This window comes from Loxodonta africana, chromosome 1 (genome assembly GCF_030014295.1).
Source record: "Loxodonta africana isolate mLoxAfr1 chromosome 1, mLoxAfr1.hap2, whole genome shotgun sequence".
NCBI classification, from domain to species: Eukaryota; Metazoa; Chordata; class Mammalia; order Proboscidea; family Elephantidae; genus Loxodonta; species Loxodonta africana.
In genome coordinates, this window is record NC_087342.1 from 61,359,268 (window position 1) to 61,373,511 (window position 14,244).

Below are 14,244 nucleotides of genomic sequence, written 5' to 3' on the forward strand. Positions count from 1 at the left end.
TTTCGGTTAGCCGCTGAGTGCTTAACCATTGCACCACCACAGTTCCTTTGAATCCCTTTTGCTTATATTACAAGCATTTGGATGTGTATCATCTTTTAAGAATAAATAATCCTACATTTGTACGGAAACACTGGTGGCATAGTGGTTAAGTGCTCCAGCTGCTAACCAAGAGGCTGGCAGTTTGAATCCGCCAGGCACTCCTTGGAAACTCTATCGGGCAGCTCTACTCTGTCCTATAGGGTCGTTATGAGTCAGAATTGACTCGATGGCAGTGGGTTAGTGGGTGTATTTGTACATATCCTCAGCAAAATAATAATAATAATGATCTGTATTCATAAACTCCTTTTGTTTAGCAATTTTATTCCTAAAGCTAATCATTAATATTGCTTACTTTAATAAGTAAAGATATGTTTGAATTTCCTAAGATTCATTTCATATTTTGGAGTAAAGCCATCAAACGTAGTCATGTCTTTGTGCCTCTAATGAAGCAGATCCAAAAAGAATCCACTGAGAAAATACAGCTAGAAATAGAAGCATAATCAATAAAGTTGCTAATGATTGGTTTCTTCAAGAAAGATTAGTGTGTTTGTTGGCTATTACTCAGCACATTCAGATAGTCCTAATATTTTTGCTTTGTGTTGATAATATCTGCTATTTCTTCCATGGAGTGTGGCTTTCCTTTTGACCCTGCTATTTATATAAATAGGAGTCTCTGGGTGGCACAAACAGTTAAGCACTTGGCTACTAACCAAAGTTTGGCAAGTTCAAACCCACCCAGAGACACCTTGGAAGAAAGGCCTGGTGACCTGCTTCCAAAAGATCATAGCCATGAAATCCCTATGGAGCATAGGACTACCCTAAAACACATGGGGTCTTTATAAGTCATATGCAACTTGATGGCAACCGACTTCATTTGGTTTATAAATTAGTGATTAAGTCAAGATTTGGCTTCTTCACATGATCATCTCAATCAATGCAGAAAAGGCATTCGACAAAGGCCAAAGCCCATTCCTGATTAAAAACTCTCAGTAAGATAGGTATACGAGGGAAATTCCTCAATATAATAAAGGGTGTCTATAAAAAAAAAAAAAAAATTTTTATACAAAACCAATGGAAACCCTGGAGGCTGCTAACCAAAAAGGTCAGCAGTTTGAATCCACCAGGTGCTCCTTGAAAACTATGGGGCAGTTTTACACTGTCCTATAGTGTTGCTATGTCAGAACTGTCTTGACAGCAATGGGTTTTTATACAAAACCAAGAGCCAACATCATCCTTAATGGAGAGAGGCTGAAAACATTCCCTTTGAAAACAGGAACAAGACAAGGATGCCCCTTATCACCACTCTTATTTAACATTGTGCTGGAAATCCTAGCTAGAGCAATAAGGCAAGAAAAAGAAATGAAGGGCATCTAAATTGTAAGAAAGAAGTACAACTGTCCCTATTTGTGGATGATATGATATTCTACATAGAAAACTCAAAAGACTCTACGAGAAAACTACTGGAACTAATAATAGAAAGATTCAGCAGAGGAGCAGGATACAAGATAAACTTACAAAAATCAGTTGCATTCCTATACCCCAATAAAGAGAACTATGAAAAGGAAATCAGAAAGACAATACCATTTATAATAGCCCCTAAAAAAATAAAATACTTAGGAATAAATCTAACCAGGGATATAAAAGACCTATACAAAGAAAACTACAAAACACTACTGCAAGAAACGAAAATAAATCTACATAAATGGAAAAACATAACATGTTCATGGACAGGTAGACTTAACATTGTGAAAACGACAATTCTACCCTAAGCAATTTACAAATACCATGCAATCCCAATCCAAATACCAAGAACATTCTTTAAAGAAATGGAAAAACTAATCATTAACTTTATGTGGAAAGGGAAGACAACCTGGATAGTAAAGCCTACTGAAGAAAAATAAAGTAGGAGGACTCACACTACCTGACCTCAGAACCTACTATACAACTATGGTAGTGAAAACACTCTGGTACTGGTACAATGACAGACACATTGACCAACAGAACAGAATTGTGAACCCAGATGTAAATCCATCCACCTACAGTTACCTGATCTTTGACAAGGGCCCAAAGTCCATCAAATGGGGAAAAGACAGTCTTTTTTAACAAATGGTGCTGGTGAAAATTGGATGTCCATCTGCAAAAAAGAAAAAATGAAACAGGACCCATACCTCACATCATATACAAAAGCAAATTCAAAATGGATCAAAGACCTAAATATGAAGCCAAAAACTAAAAAGATCATAGAAGAAAAAAATAGGATCAACACTAGAGGCCCTAATACAGGATATAAACCATAATTAACAATACACAAACTCCAGAAGATAAGCTAGATAACTGGAATCTTCTAAAAATTATACACTTATGGTCATCAAAAGATTGACCAAAAGAGTAAAAAGAACCTATGGACTGGGGAAAAGTTGTTGGCTATAACAAATCCGACAAAGTTCTAATCTCTAAAATCTACAGAAAAATCCAACACCTCTACAACAAAAAGACAAATAGTCCAATTAAAAAACGGGCAAAAGAAATGAACAGACACTTCACCAGAAAGACATTCAAGTGGCTAACAGACACATGAGGAAATGCTCGTGACCACTAGCCATTAGAGAAACATAAATCAAAACCACAATGAGATACCATCTTGCCCAGACATCATTGGCACAAATTAAAAAAAAAAAAAAAAACAGAAAATAACAAATGCTGGAGAAGTTGTGCAGAGTTTGGAACACTTATGCACTGCTGGTGGGAATGCAAAATGGTACAACCATTTTTGAAAACGCTATGGCACTTCTTTAGAAAGCTAGAAATAGAAATACCATATGATCCAGCAATCACACTCCTAGGAATATGTCCTAGAGAAATAAGAGTCATCACACAGATAAACATATGCACATCCATGTTCATCGCCGCATTGTTCACAATAGCAAAAAGATGGAAACAACCTAGATGTCCATCAACAGAAGAATGGATAAACAAACTATGGTACATACGCACAATGGAGTACTAGGCAACAATAAAGAACAATGATGAATCTGTGAAGCATCTCACAACATGGATGAATCTGGAAGGCATTATGCTGAGTGAAATAAATCAATCACAAAAGGACAAATATTGTATGAGACCACTACTATAAAAATTCATGAAAAGGTTTACACACAAAAAGAAACAATCTTTGATGGTTACAAGGGAGGGGAGGGGTGGGGATGAAAAAACACTAAATAGATAATAGATAAATGGTAACTTTGGTAAAGGGTGAGAAAGTACACAATACTGGGGAAGCAGCACAACTTGTACAAGTCAAGATCATGGAAGCTCCATAGACACATCTAAACTCCCTGAGGGACTGAATTGCTGGGCTGAGGGCTGTAGGGACCATGGTCTCGGGGAATATCTAGCTCAACTGGCATGACATATTTTATAAAGAAAACATTCTACATTCTACTTTGGTGACCAGTACCTGAGGTCTTAAAAGGCTGCGAGTGGCCATCTGAGATACTCCACTGGTCTCGCCCCTTCAGAAGCAAGGGAGAATGAAGAAAACTAAAGATACAAAGGAAAGATTAGTCCAAAGGGCTAATGGACCATAACTACCATGGCCTCCGGCAGACTGAGCCCACTACAACTAGATGGTGCCTGGCTACCACTACCGATGGCTCTGACAGGGATCACAATAGAGGGTCCCAGACAGAGCTGGAGAAAAATGTAGAGCAAAATTCTAACTCACAAAAAAAGACCAGACTTACTGGCCTGACAGAGACTAGAGAAACCCTGAGAGTGTGCCTGAGGACACCCTTTTAGCTCAGTAATGAAGTCATTCCTAAGGTTCACCCTTCAGCCAAAGACTAGACAGGCCCATAAAACAAAATGAGACTAAAGGGGCACACTAACCCAGGGGCAAGGACTAGAAGACAGGAGGGGACTGGAAAGCTGGTAATCGGGAACCCATGGTCAAGAAGGTAGAGTGTTGACATGTCGTGTGGTTGTTAACCAATGTCATAAAACAATATGTGTACTATTTAATGAGAAGCTAGTTCTGTAAACCATCTAAAGTACAATAAAAAAATACATAAAGGAGAGATAATCTGTGAAAAAAAAGAAAGTAATAAATTCTCGTTACTAACACACACACACACACACACACACACACACACACACACACACGTACCAATTAGCTTTGCTTTGGCCCATGGCCTCAAGTATGTAAGTCCTAACTAGCTATACTGGTTTTAAAGTATATGCACAAACCTTTGACACTCCTCTTTTTAAAATGAAGAGCCTCATTGATGAACAGTAGTCATTGAGCTCCCTTTGAGTGGAGGCAGGACTTAGTGACTCACTTCTAACAAACGGAATGTGGTGGAAGTCATGGTGTGTGTGACTTCTGGCACTGGGTCATAAAAGACACCGTGGCTTCTGTTTGCTCTTCTGGATCACTCGCTCTGGGGAAACCATCCACCATGTGGTGAGGACATTCAAGTATGGAGAGGGCTACATGGTGGGGGAGCACTGACTTGCCAGCTCTGAGGGTGAGCCACTCTGGAAGTGGATCCTCCCAGCCACAATCAAATCTTCAGTTGTCTTCAGTCCTGGCTGACATCCTGACAGCAACCTCCAGAGAGACCAGACATAGAACCACCCAGCTAAACCACTCCTGAATTCCTGACCCACAGAAACCATGTTTACTGTTGTGTAAGTTGCTAAGTTTAAGGATTTGTTATGCAGTAATAGGTAATACACTACCTTTCTCACAAATGTATGCCACTTTATATAAATCCAGTTGCTGTGGGGTCGATTCTGACTCATGGCACCCCCATGTGTGTCAGGGTAGAACTGTGCTCCACAGGGTTTTCAATGGCTGATTTTTCAGAAGTAGACCACCAAGCCTTTCTTTCTGAAGTGCCTCTGGGTGGACTCAAACCTCCAACCTTTTGGTTAGTAGTGAGCATGTTAACCGTTTGCACCACCCAGGGACTCCCTGTATTTAAAAGGACTAGAAAAAAAGTATAGATGAATTGGCATCCTCTGAAAATCATCAAGGAACCCTGGTGGTGCAGTGGTTAAGCATTGGGCTGCTAACCAGAAGGCTGGCAGTTTGAACCCACCAGCCATTCCACAGGAGAAAGATGTGACGGTCTGCTTCCATAAAGATTATAGATTTGAAAACCCTATGGTTTGTCCTATAGGGTTGCTATGAGTCGGAACTGATGGCTGTGGGTCATAGGATATCATCATCATCAAGAGAGCTTTGAGTATAAGCTGTGCTGAGGTTAAATATTATATACCCATTCTTTGTATAGATGCCCTTATATGTACCCATTCTTGGTGAGTTGCTCTCTTCTTGGCAAGTGGTGAAGCAAAGCATTGTAACTCTGCTGTTGGTAAATAGGAGCCTTGGTGGCACAGTGGTTAAGAGCTCGGCTGTTAACCAAAAGGTCGGCAGTTTGAATCCACCAGGTGCTCCTTGGAAACCCTATGGGGCAGTTCTACTTTGTCATACAGGGTCGCTATGAGTCGCAATCAACTCGATGGCAATAGGTTTGGTTTTTTTTTTTGGTTGGTAAGTAGGCTTGGTTTATTTGTGGTTCGCCACACACTAGGTAAAGGTTATGATGATTCAACAAGGGTGACTAATCGATCACACAAAAGTGTCTCTTGCTTTAGTTCAGTTGTGTTTTTCTTTGACTAAAAATCTCAAGAGAACGGATCTACTCGGCTGTGATTTTCCCAAGACCTTGTGCTGGGCTAGGGAAAGACAAACGATAACACAGAAACCTAAGAATATCTCTAAGGTTTGATTCAGGCAAATATGTAGGAGAAAAAGGCCCAAAATAACTGCTTGAAGTTGTTAAAACGCTTAACGTTTTCCAGTTTTAAAATCCAAATAGTTAAATGCATTTTAGGCACTGTAAAAGGGTTAAGTTGGCTTGTATAACTACAAGACTGAACTGGACCTTTTTTCCCTCTCTGTGTTGATCTTTTGTCCCTCAGGATACTCCAATTTCAAAACTTACCTCCTTCTTTGTAAACCACTCATTGTTTTATTAATCAGGTTCCCAATGGCCTGATGAATAGGGTCCCATAAGGACTCAGGACTTCCTTTCTCAATGGCAGTCCCGTGCTGAGAAAACCTACAGTGAGCGCCAAGATGCAGATTGCTGCCAGCTGGGCTCAGATTACCGTGATTGAGACACCGAAAGCATCTTCTTGGGCTGCAGAACTGTAGGCAGTAACACAGGCACCCAGTGAGCCTCTGGGAGGGAAAAATTACCTGTTTTACCAGGAATACCCAGAGGGAGGTGTGCATCACAGAACATCTGAAAGATAAAGACTAAGGATTTCATTTCGACTTAAATCAATATGCTGCATCCAGGAAACGATGGCATTGAGGGGTGCTCAAATCTATGAGTCAATTTTTTCCCTCCTTGACAGATTAAAAACAAAGTGACAAACAGGCTAAATTTAGACTTTGGGATTTTGTTTTCATAAAAACGCATCCTCTCCTTCCGCCACCCCCGTAGAGTCCTCCACATTCCAGACCCCACCAACGGGAGGCTGTGGACACCTCCAGGAGGTCCCAGGTCCACTGGAAGGCTGCTGTGCATTGCAGCAGATGGCCTTTCTTCTCAGTTAGGAGAAAACCTCAGACAAACTGCTATCTATTATGGATTGTCTTTTTTGGTTTGTTTTTTAATTTGGAAGGTAGGCTTAGCCTTACAGGAAAAAAAAAAAAAAACGAACAAACACTTGTGCTAGTAGGTGATGCAAATGGATAATGTACTTGGCTGCTAACAGAAAGACTGTCAGCTCAAGTCCACCCAGAGGTGCCTTGCAAGCAAGGCCTGGTGATCTACTTTCATAAAATCAGCCATTGAAAACCATACGGCACACAGTTCTACTATGACACACCTGGGGTCACCATGAGTTGGAATCAACTCAACCGCACTGGTACTTGGAATGTTACTGTGGCAAGTTCAAGACTGAATACAAAAAGCTTTCTACACAGCTGCCCACCAAGAGCACACTTTTCTTCTTTTAAAACTCTTGGTCCAGAAGCAAGCAAGGGCTCTATTCAATTACGTCTTCTTCGAAGATTTTTAATTGTAGAACATTATGTGACCAGAAAGCTTTACTCTTTTTAAGCTTAATCATGTAATTGGTTGTCTTTTCCCAACATAGTTCTAAAGCTTGAATATTTTAATTAAAAAAAAAAATTATTAGTTGGAACAACATAGTTTAGTAGAATCTTACCCTTACTTAACCCCAGAGGTATTTTTCATAAAAACAGTTATTCTTCCTTTAAGTGAGTGCCATGGAAACACAAGGCTATATTGTTGTTATGATAAAATGTGTGTCTAAATAACTATAAAAAAAATGTGATGGCACTACTAATGTTATAGTTTGGAAATTAACTGTGAAACACATCCCTATATTTAACTACCCAATAAAATATGCCCTGAAACAGGTTTGTTCTCTCCCCATCCTAATGACAAATGACAGCGTCAATGACCCAAATACCACTGATATCTCCTACTAGTAAGGGCACGACAATTTGTTCATTTTGTCTTGAACAGTATTTTTAGTTATCACCGTTTATCTAAATATTAAATAGCTGCTTTTTTCTTTCCATTCTGTAAAACTCAAATAGGTTTTGGGATTTTTGTCTCTCCTATTTTCTCCTGGAAGTCTCTATATAAGACATTCTTCTGTCCAGAATAAAAGAAAAGAAAAGAAAACAAAACATTGCTGTTGAGTTGATTCTGACTCATAGCGATCCTATAGGGCAGAGGAGAACTCCCCTATAGGGTTTTGAAGGAGCAGCTGGTGGATCTGAACTGCTGACCTTTTGGTTAGCAGGCAAGCTCTTAACTACTACGCCACCAGGTGTCCTCTGTCTAGAATAACCAAAGTTGTAGGCTAGGCTAATTCTTGATGGCTTTTTTTTTTTTTTTTCCAGAGAGGCTATTGTGAACAACTGAGATTTTTTGGGGGAAAAAATTCTGTGATAACTGTTTTTGGATAAAAATTTCATATTAAACTGATCTTTACCACTGTTTCATGGGTTGAAGGGCACTGCCACCTGCTCTAAAGCTTGTTAAAGTATCATGAACATGTTTAACACATTGTGTCCTTTCTGCCCCGCCTGTCCCCCCCAGTACTGGTCACTCTGGAACTTGGGAACACTGAACACACCCTCTGTTCTCTCAAAGTTCCAGTCCTGCCTTCGAGAGGCCTGCCCCATTACATGTCACCTTCAGTGGGCAGAGCACCAAGAGACTGATGAGGAGCATGAGCTGAATTCTGGCCTTGCCAATTGTTCCCAGTAACTGAGGCACATTTCTGCCTCAGTTTTCCATTTGCCAAATGCTTTATAACAAGAGTACCTAAGACATCTGTTGCTGTGAGGATTAAATGAGATAATAAATATTAAATGTTTGGAACAGTGGCTAGCACACAGTAGCCAAAAAACTAAACCCATTGTCATCAAGTTCATTCAGACTTATGGCGACCCCATCTGTTACAGAGTAGAACTCCTCCACGGAAGTAGATCACCAGGTCTACTTCCACTGGATGGGTTTGAACTGCCTGGGTTAGCACTTGAGCACAAACTGTTTGTGCCACCCAGGGCACAAGGGACCTTAGCACGCAGCAGATCCTCAATGAATGTTTGCAGTTCTATTGTTTGACACCATAGAGACATGCATACATACAAATACAGCAAATTAGAATTTGACCTGAAATGTATGGCAGAGTTATTAAAGACAAACAAGTGATGTTTTCAAAACCTGAATTAAACCATTTGTATTCTAAAACACACAAAAATCTGTACCAATTAAATACAATAATGTTGAAAAAGGATATAAATTACAGTTTTTTTCTTTCTTTAAACAGACAATAGTAAAATACTACAGTCAGCTCACTATACACAAAAAATCATGAACAGCAGCTTTTCATTAAGGTCTCCAATATCTTCGTCACTTATTGATGCTAAGAACTTAAAAAGGTACAGCAGGCTGTACACATTCTCTCTCTCTTGCTCGCTCTCACAACACATCCAATCCAATTGTACAGGCATCTACAGAATAGATACAGAAAGTACTTGTGTACAAATGTCCACACACATGATCCTTCCCTGTCTCCATCAGTAGGAGAATCTTACAAATGAAATCACGGACAGCAGGGTCACCTGTAACTGATCATCTCCTGCAAACACAATGAAGTATGCGCCCGTGAAGAGCTCAACCCATCTCTTCCAAATTTTCCAGAATTAAGTAAAATAACAACAACAGCAAAACCACACCACAATATCACCTAATAATCCAAAACAAAAACACACACACACAAAAAAAAACCAAAAACCAACACCCCCTCTTCCCACCTAACTCTTGGTATGTTCTTGTGTTTTCTTACAGTAATACTGCTCTCTGAATTCCACCTGCCTGGCTGGGCTGCACCAATGTGATGGGAGACACAGGAGTGAGAGCCCCAGGCATTGTCAATGGTTATAATACAATGTCAAGTCAGCAGATGGTGGCCAGGTGGAAGACCAAAGAATATAGTTGTGAGATTTATCAGTGTGCTTATGAGAGGACAGAGAACGGCAGCATGTGGCTTGGTAGCCAAGAGAACTATGGCACCAAACTTGCAGTCAAACATATATGTACACAAAAAACAAGAGTGGACAGCAAAAACGTTCAGTCTTATGTAAGTTCTTTGGTTATAAAGAACAGCATTCCGTAACCTTTTCTGCAAAGAGGGATCTGCAACCTCATCCCTACACAATAAGGTATTTTTCATTCACTTGCATCTAAGAGATCGCCCATGTTGCTTTGTAACAAAGTCCAGTACCTTCTGATTTTCTACAATTCACCTTTACCTGCATTTTAGCGTGCAGCCTTGTCTGTCTCTGGACAAACTATAGATACACATTTCATATACATTATATATATTATTTATATTAAAAAAAAATTAGAGCGTTAACTCCAGGGTCTACAGTAAGAATCGATTAAAGTTGTACAAGAATAGAGTTTACTTGTTCGAATCTGTAGAGGTTTCTACACAGTAGGGGTGTGTAGTAAGTGCAAACAAAAATACTGCCACTTAATTAATCCACGATTTTCGGTTCTCTTGCTTTCTGGAAAAAGCAGAGGCTGCCGATTCATCCAAGTGACAAAGTGCCGCTTCTCCCACGCAGAAGGGGGAAGGAGGTGGCCCAGGAGAAGGGTCTCTGTTTCTCCGGGCCAGAGCTGGTCTGAGGTCGGGCAGGGCTGCAGCATGTTTTAATGATGGAGGCTGGTGCTTGGCGAGTCTATGGAAGATGGCTGCCATTCCGTGGCCCCGAGCGCTCGCTGCCTTCACCGTGCAGTTGCAGCTGTGCTCCCCTAGAAGGCAGAGGCTCCATGAGTTCAAGCTCTCATCCCTCCCTCCCCGGCCACCCCAAGGACTGCACTCAGCCCTCACCACTCCTACAGCTCCCACATAATAGGGCATCTCTTCTAAAGGGACCCTCAGGATTGGGTCTCTCACAGAAGCCACTTCTGGAATTTACACAAGGGAGAAACACAGGCCCACAGTAACACTTCTGGGAAAAGTACAGGCACATCTTGTTTTATTGTGCTTCACTTTAGTGTGCTCTGCAGATGCCACATTTTTTACAAACTGAAGGTCTGTGGCAACCTTGTGTCGAGCTAAGTCTATTGGCGCCATTTTTTCAACAGCATGTGCTCACTTTGTGTCTCTCTGTCACATTTTGGTATTAAACTTTTTCATTATTAAATCTGTTATGGTGATCTGGCATCAGTAATCTTTGATGTTGCTATTGTAATTGTTTTGGGGCACCACGAACTGTGCCCATATAAGACGTGACGGCAAACTTAATTGATAAATGTGTGTGTCCTGACTGCTCCACCAACTGGCCTGTCTCTAAAAAAAAAAAAAAAATTTTTTTTTTCCCCAATCCCTGAGACAGACAATATTGAAATTAGGCCAATTAATAACCCCGCAATGGCCTCTAAGCGTTAAGTGCAATTTGAAGTGTTAATCATTTCAAATGCTAGAAATGATTAAGCTTAGTGAGGAAGGCATGTCAAAAGCTGAAATAAGCCAAAGGCTACTGGGCCTCTTGAGCCAATTAGCCAAGTTGTGAATGCAAAGGAAAAGTTCTTGAAGGAAATTAGAAGTGCTACTCCAGTGAACACATGAATGATAAGAAAGCAAAACAGCCTTATTGCTAAAATGGAGAAAGTTTTAGTGGTCTGGACAGAAGATCAAACCAGCTACAACATGCCCTTAAGCCAAAGCCTAATCCAGAGCAAGGCCCTAACTCTCTTCAATTCTATGAAGGCTGAGAAAGGTGAGGAAGCTGCAAAAGCAAATTTGAAGCTAGCAGAGGTTGGTTCCTGAGGTTTAAGTAATGAAGCTATCTCCATCACAGAAGTGCAAGGTGAAACAGCAAGTGCTGATGTAGGAACTGCAGCAAGTTACCCAGAAGATCTAGCTAAGATAATTGCTGAAGGTGGCTACAGTAAACAGCAGATTTCCAGTGTGGACGGACAGCCTTACGCTGGAAGAAGAGGCCATCTAGGACTTTCATAGCTAGAAAGGAGAAGTCAATGTTTGGCTTCAAAGCTTCAAAAGACAGGCTGATTCTCTTGTTAGGAGCTAATGCAGCTGATGACTTTAAGTCGAAGTGAAAATGAACGCTCATTACCATTCAGAAAATCCCAAGGCCCTTAAGAATTGTGCTGAATCTACTCTGCCTGTGCTCAGTAAAAAGAACAACAAGTCCTGGATGACAGCACATCTGTTTACATTATGGTTTACTGAATATTTTAAGCCCACTGTTGAGACCCACTGCTCAGAAAAAGAAAAAAAAAAAAGATTGCTTTCAAAATATTATTGCTCATTGACAATACACCTGGTCACCCAAGAGCTCTGACGGAGATGTACAAGGAGATTAATGTTTTCATGCCTGGTAACATCCATTCCGCAGCCCTTGGATCAAGGTGTAATTTCAACTTTCAAGTCTTATTGTTGAAGAAATACATTACGTAAGGCTATAGCTGCTACAGTGATTCCTCTGATGGATCTGAGCAAAGTAAATGAAAACCTTCTGGAAAGAATTCACCATTCTAGATGCCATTAAGAAAATTCATAATTCATCTTAGGAGGTCAAAACATCAACATTAACAGGGGTTTGGAAGAGGTTGATTCCAGCCCTTATCGATGACTTTGAGGAGTTCAAGACTTCAGTGGAGGAGGTAACTGGAGATGTGGTAGAAAGAGTAAGAGAACTAGAATAAGAAGTGGAGCCTGAAGACATGACTGAATTGCTATAATCTCATGATAGAACTTTAGTGGATGAATAAAAAGGAGTTGCTTTTTATGGATAAGCAAAGAAAGTGGTTTCTTGAGATGGAAACTAGTCCTGGTGAAGATGCCGTGACATTGTGGAAATGACAACCAAGGATTTAGAATACTGCATAAACTTAGTTGATAAAGCAGCAGCAGGGTTTGAGAGGACTGACCCCCATCTTGAAAGAAGTTCTACCGTAGGTAAAATGCTATCAAACAGCATGGCACGCTATAGAGAAATCTTTTGTGAAAGGAAGAGTCAATCAATGCATCAAACTTCACTGTTGTCTTAAAGCAGTTGCCACAGCTACCCCAGTCTTCAGCAACCACCACCCTGATCAGTCAGCCATCAACATCGAGGCAAGCCCCTCCACCAGCAAAAAGATTATGACTCACTGAAGGCTCAGATGATGGTTAGCATTTTTTAGCAACAAAGTGCTTTTTAAATTAAGGTATTACATTGTTTTTTTTTTTTTAGACATAATGCTATTGCACACTTAATAGACTACTCGTTGCCGTCGAGTCAAATACGACTCATAGTGACCCTATAAAACAGAGTAGAATTGCCACATAGGGTTTCCAAGGAGCAGCTGGTGGAGTTGAACTGCCAACCTTTTGGTTAGCAGCTGAGCTGTGAAACACTGTACCACCAGGGCTCCTTATTAAATATAACTTCTCTATGCACTGGGAAAGCAAAAAATTTGTGTGACTCACTTTATCGCAACATTTGCTTTATTGTGGTGGTTCTGGAACTGAACCTGCAATATCTCCGAGGTACGCGTGTAATGACAGCAACATCCAACATTAAAGTATAAAATGTATTCCTAGGCCTACACTCTAAGTCATTTCCTGGTGAGACCAAAAGTTCCAATAAAACTAGTACTTTAAAAGGTTCTCAGATAAACTTTAAAACTGTCAAAACAAATTACAAAAACAGCAGGAAAAAAAAAAAAAAACAGTAAAGCGGATTCTTTTCAAAAAAAGAGAAAAACTACATACGCCCATCACCCCGGTACAACAAATGTTTTTATAATTCTACTTTTAAGCTAAGATTTTTGGCAAGGACACACTATTCTGGAACTTTTCAAAAAGCTCAACAGGTACTTTTCCTGTTTGTGGAGTTCTAAGTAATCTAGGCCATGGGATAAGAGTGGGATATGGCCTCCTCTCTGTGAGCCATGCGTCTCCCAGTATGGCCCTCAGAGTCCCTGCATTACAGGGTGTGTACGTGTATGCGTGTGTACGTGTGTGTGCACATGTGAGAGAGAGAAAAAACCTTGTCAACTCTGCTCCAGGCATCCTGAAAAAATCTTGGGGGTGGAGGGTGACTCCAGCAATTATAAATTTTTAAGAGCCACCTACCCTCAACACCCATGCAGAGTCTAACGTACATTTAATTTTAAGGAGCACTGCTATGAGTTGGAATTGACTCAACAGCAACAGGCTTGGTTCTAGGATGAAGAATAAAGAGGCCTTGACTATGAACTTCTCGAAAGAATGACTGAAACGCTGATGTAGGCCAGCTATGCCAATTCTGCTTCAGGATCAGTATAAAGGAAAACAGTGATGAGTGACTACTCTTATTTTGGTGGGGAAAGAAAGTCTTTCTCTTATTTTAAGAAATCACTGTTTAGGGTTTGCCAGTTTTTTAAATGAGTATGCTGTATAAATGACCACATACTGACATCTTAAGGGCTAGTATCAAAAGCAGAGGACATTGATGGTTCACTGGTAGAATTCTCTCCTTCCATGTGGAAGACCCATCGCTATGAGTCAGAATCAACTCAATGGCAATAGGTTGTTCTATGTATTTCGTGGTCCCAACTCTTGTTCCCAAAGCAGACTTGCTCCCCC

The 14,244-nt window shown here is 40.5% G+C and overlaps 1 protein-coding gene across 4 annotated transcripts in view; it reads right to left on the minus strand.

Annotated features, from left to right (window-relative positions):
* Window positions 1-8,812: 8,812 nt before the first annotated feature.
* KIF13A (kinesin family member 13A) overlaps window positions 8,813-14,244 on the minus strand; it is a 225,854-nt gene continuing 220,422 nt past the window's right edge. For all 4 annotated transcript variants that reach the window (XM_064281127.1, XM_064281114.1, XM_064281123.1 and 1 more), the window contains one exon: window positions 8,813-10,418. In XM_064281127.1, the coding sequence (XP_064137197.1) occupies window positions 10,392-10,418 (27 nt within the window). In that variant the 3' untranslated portion in view covers window positions 8,813-10,391. The remainder of the gene's footprint in view (window positions 10,419-14,244) is intronic.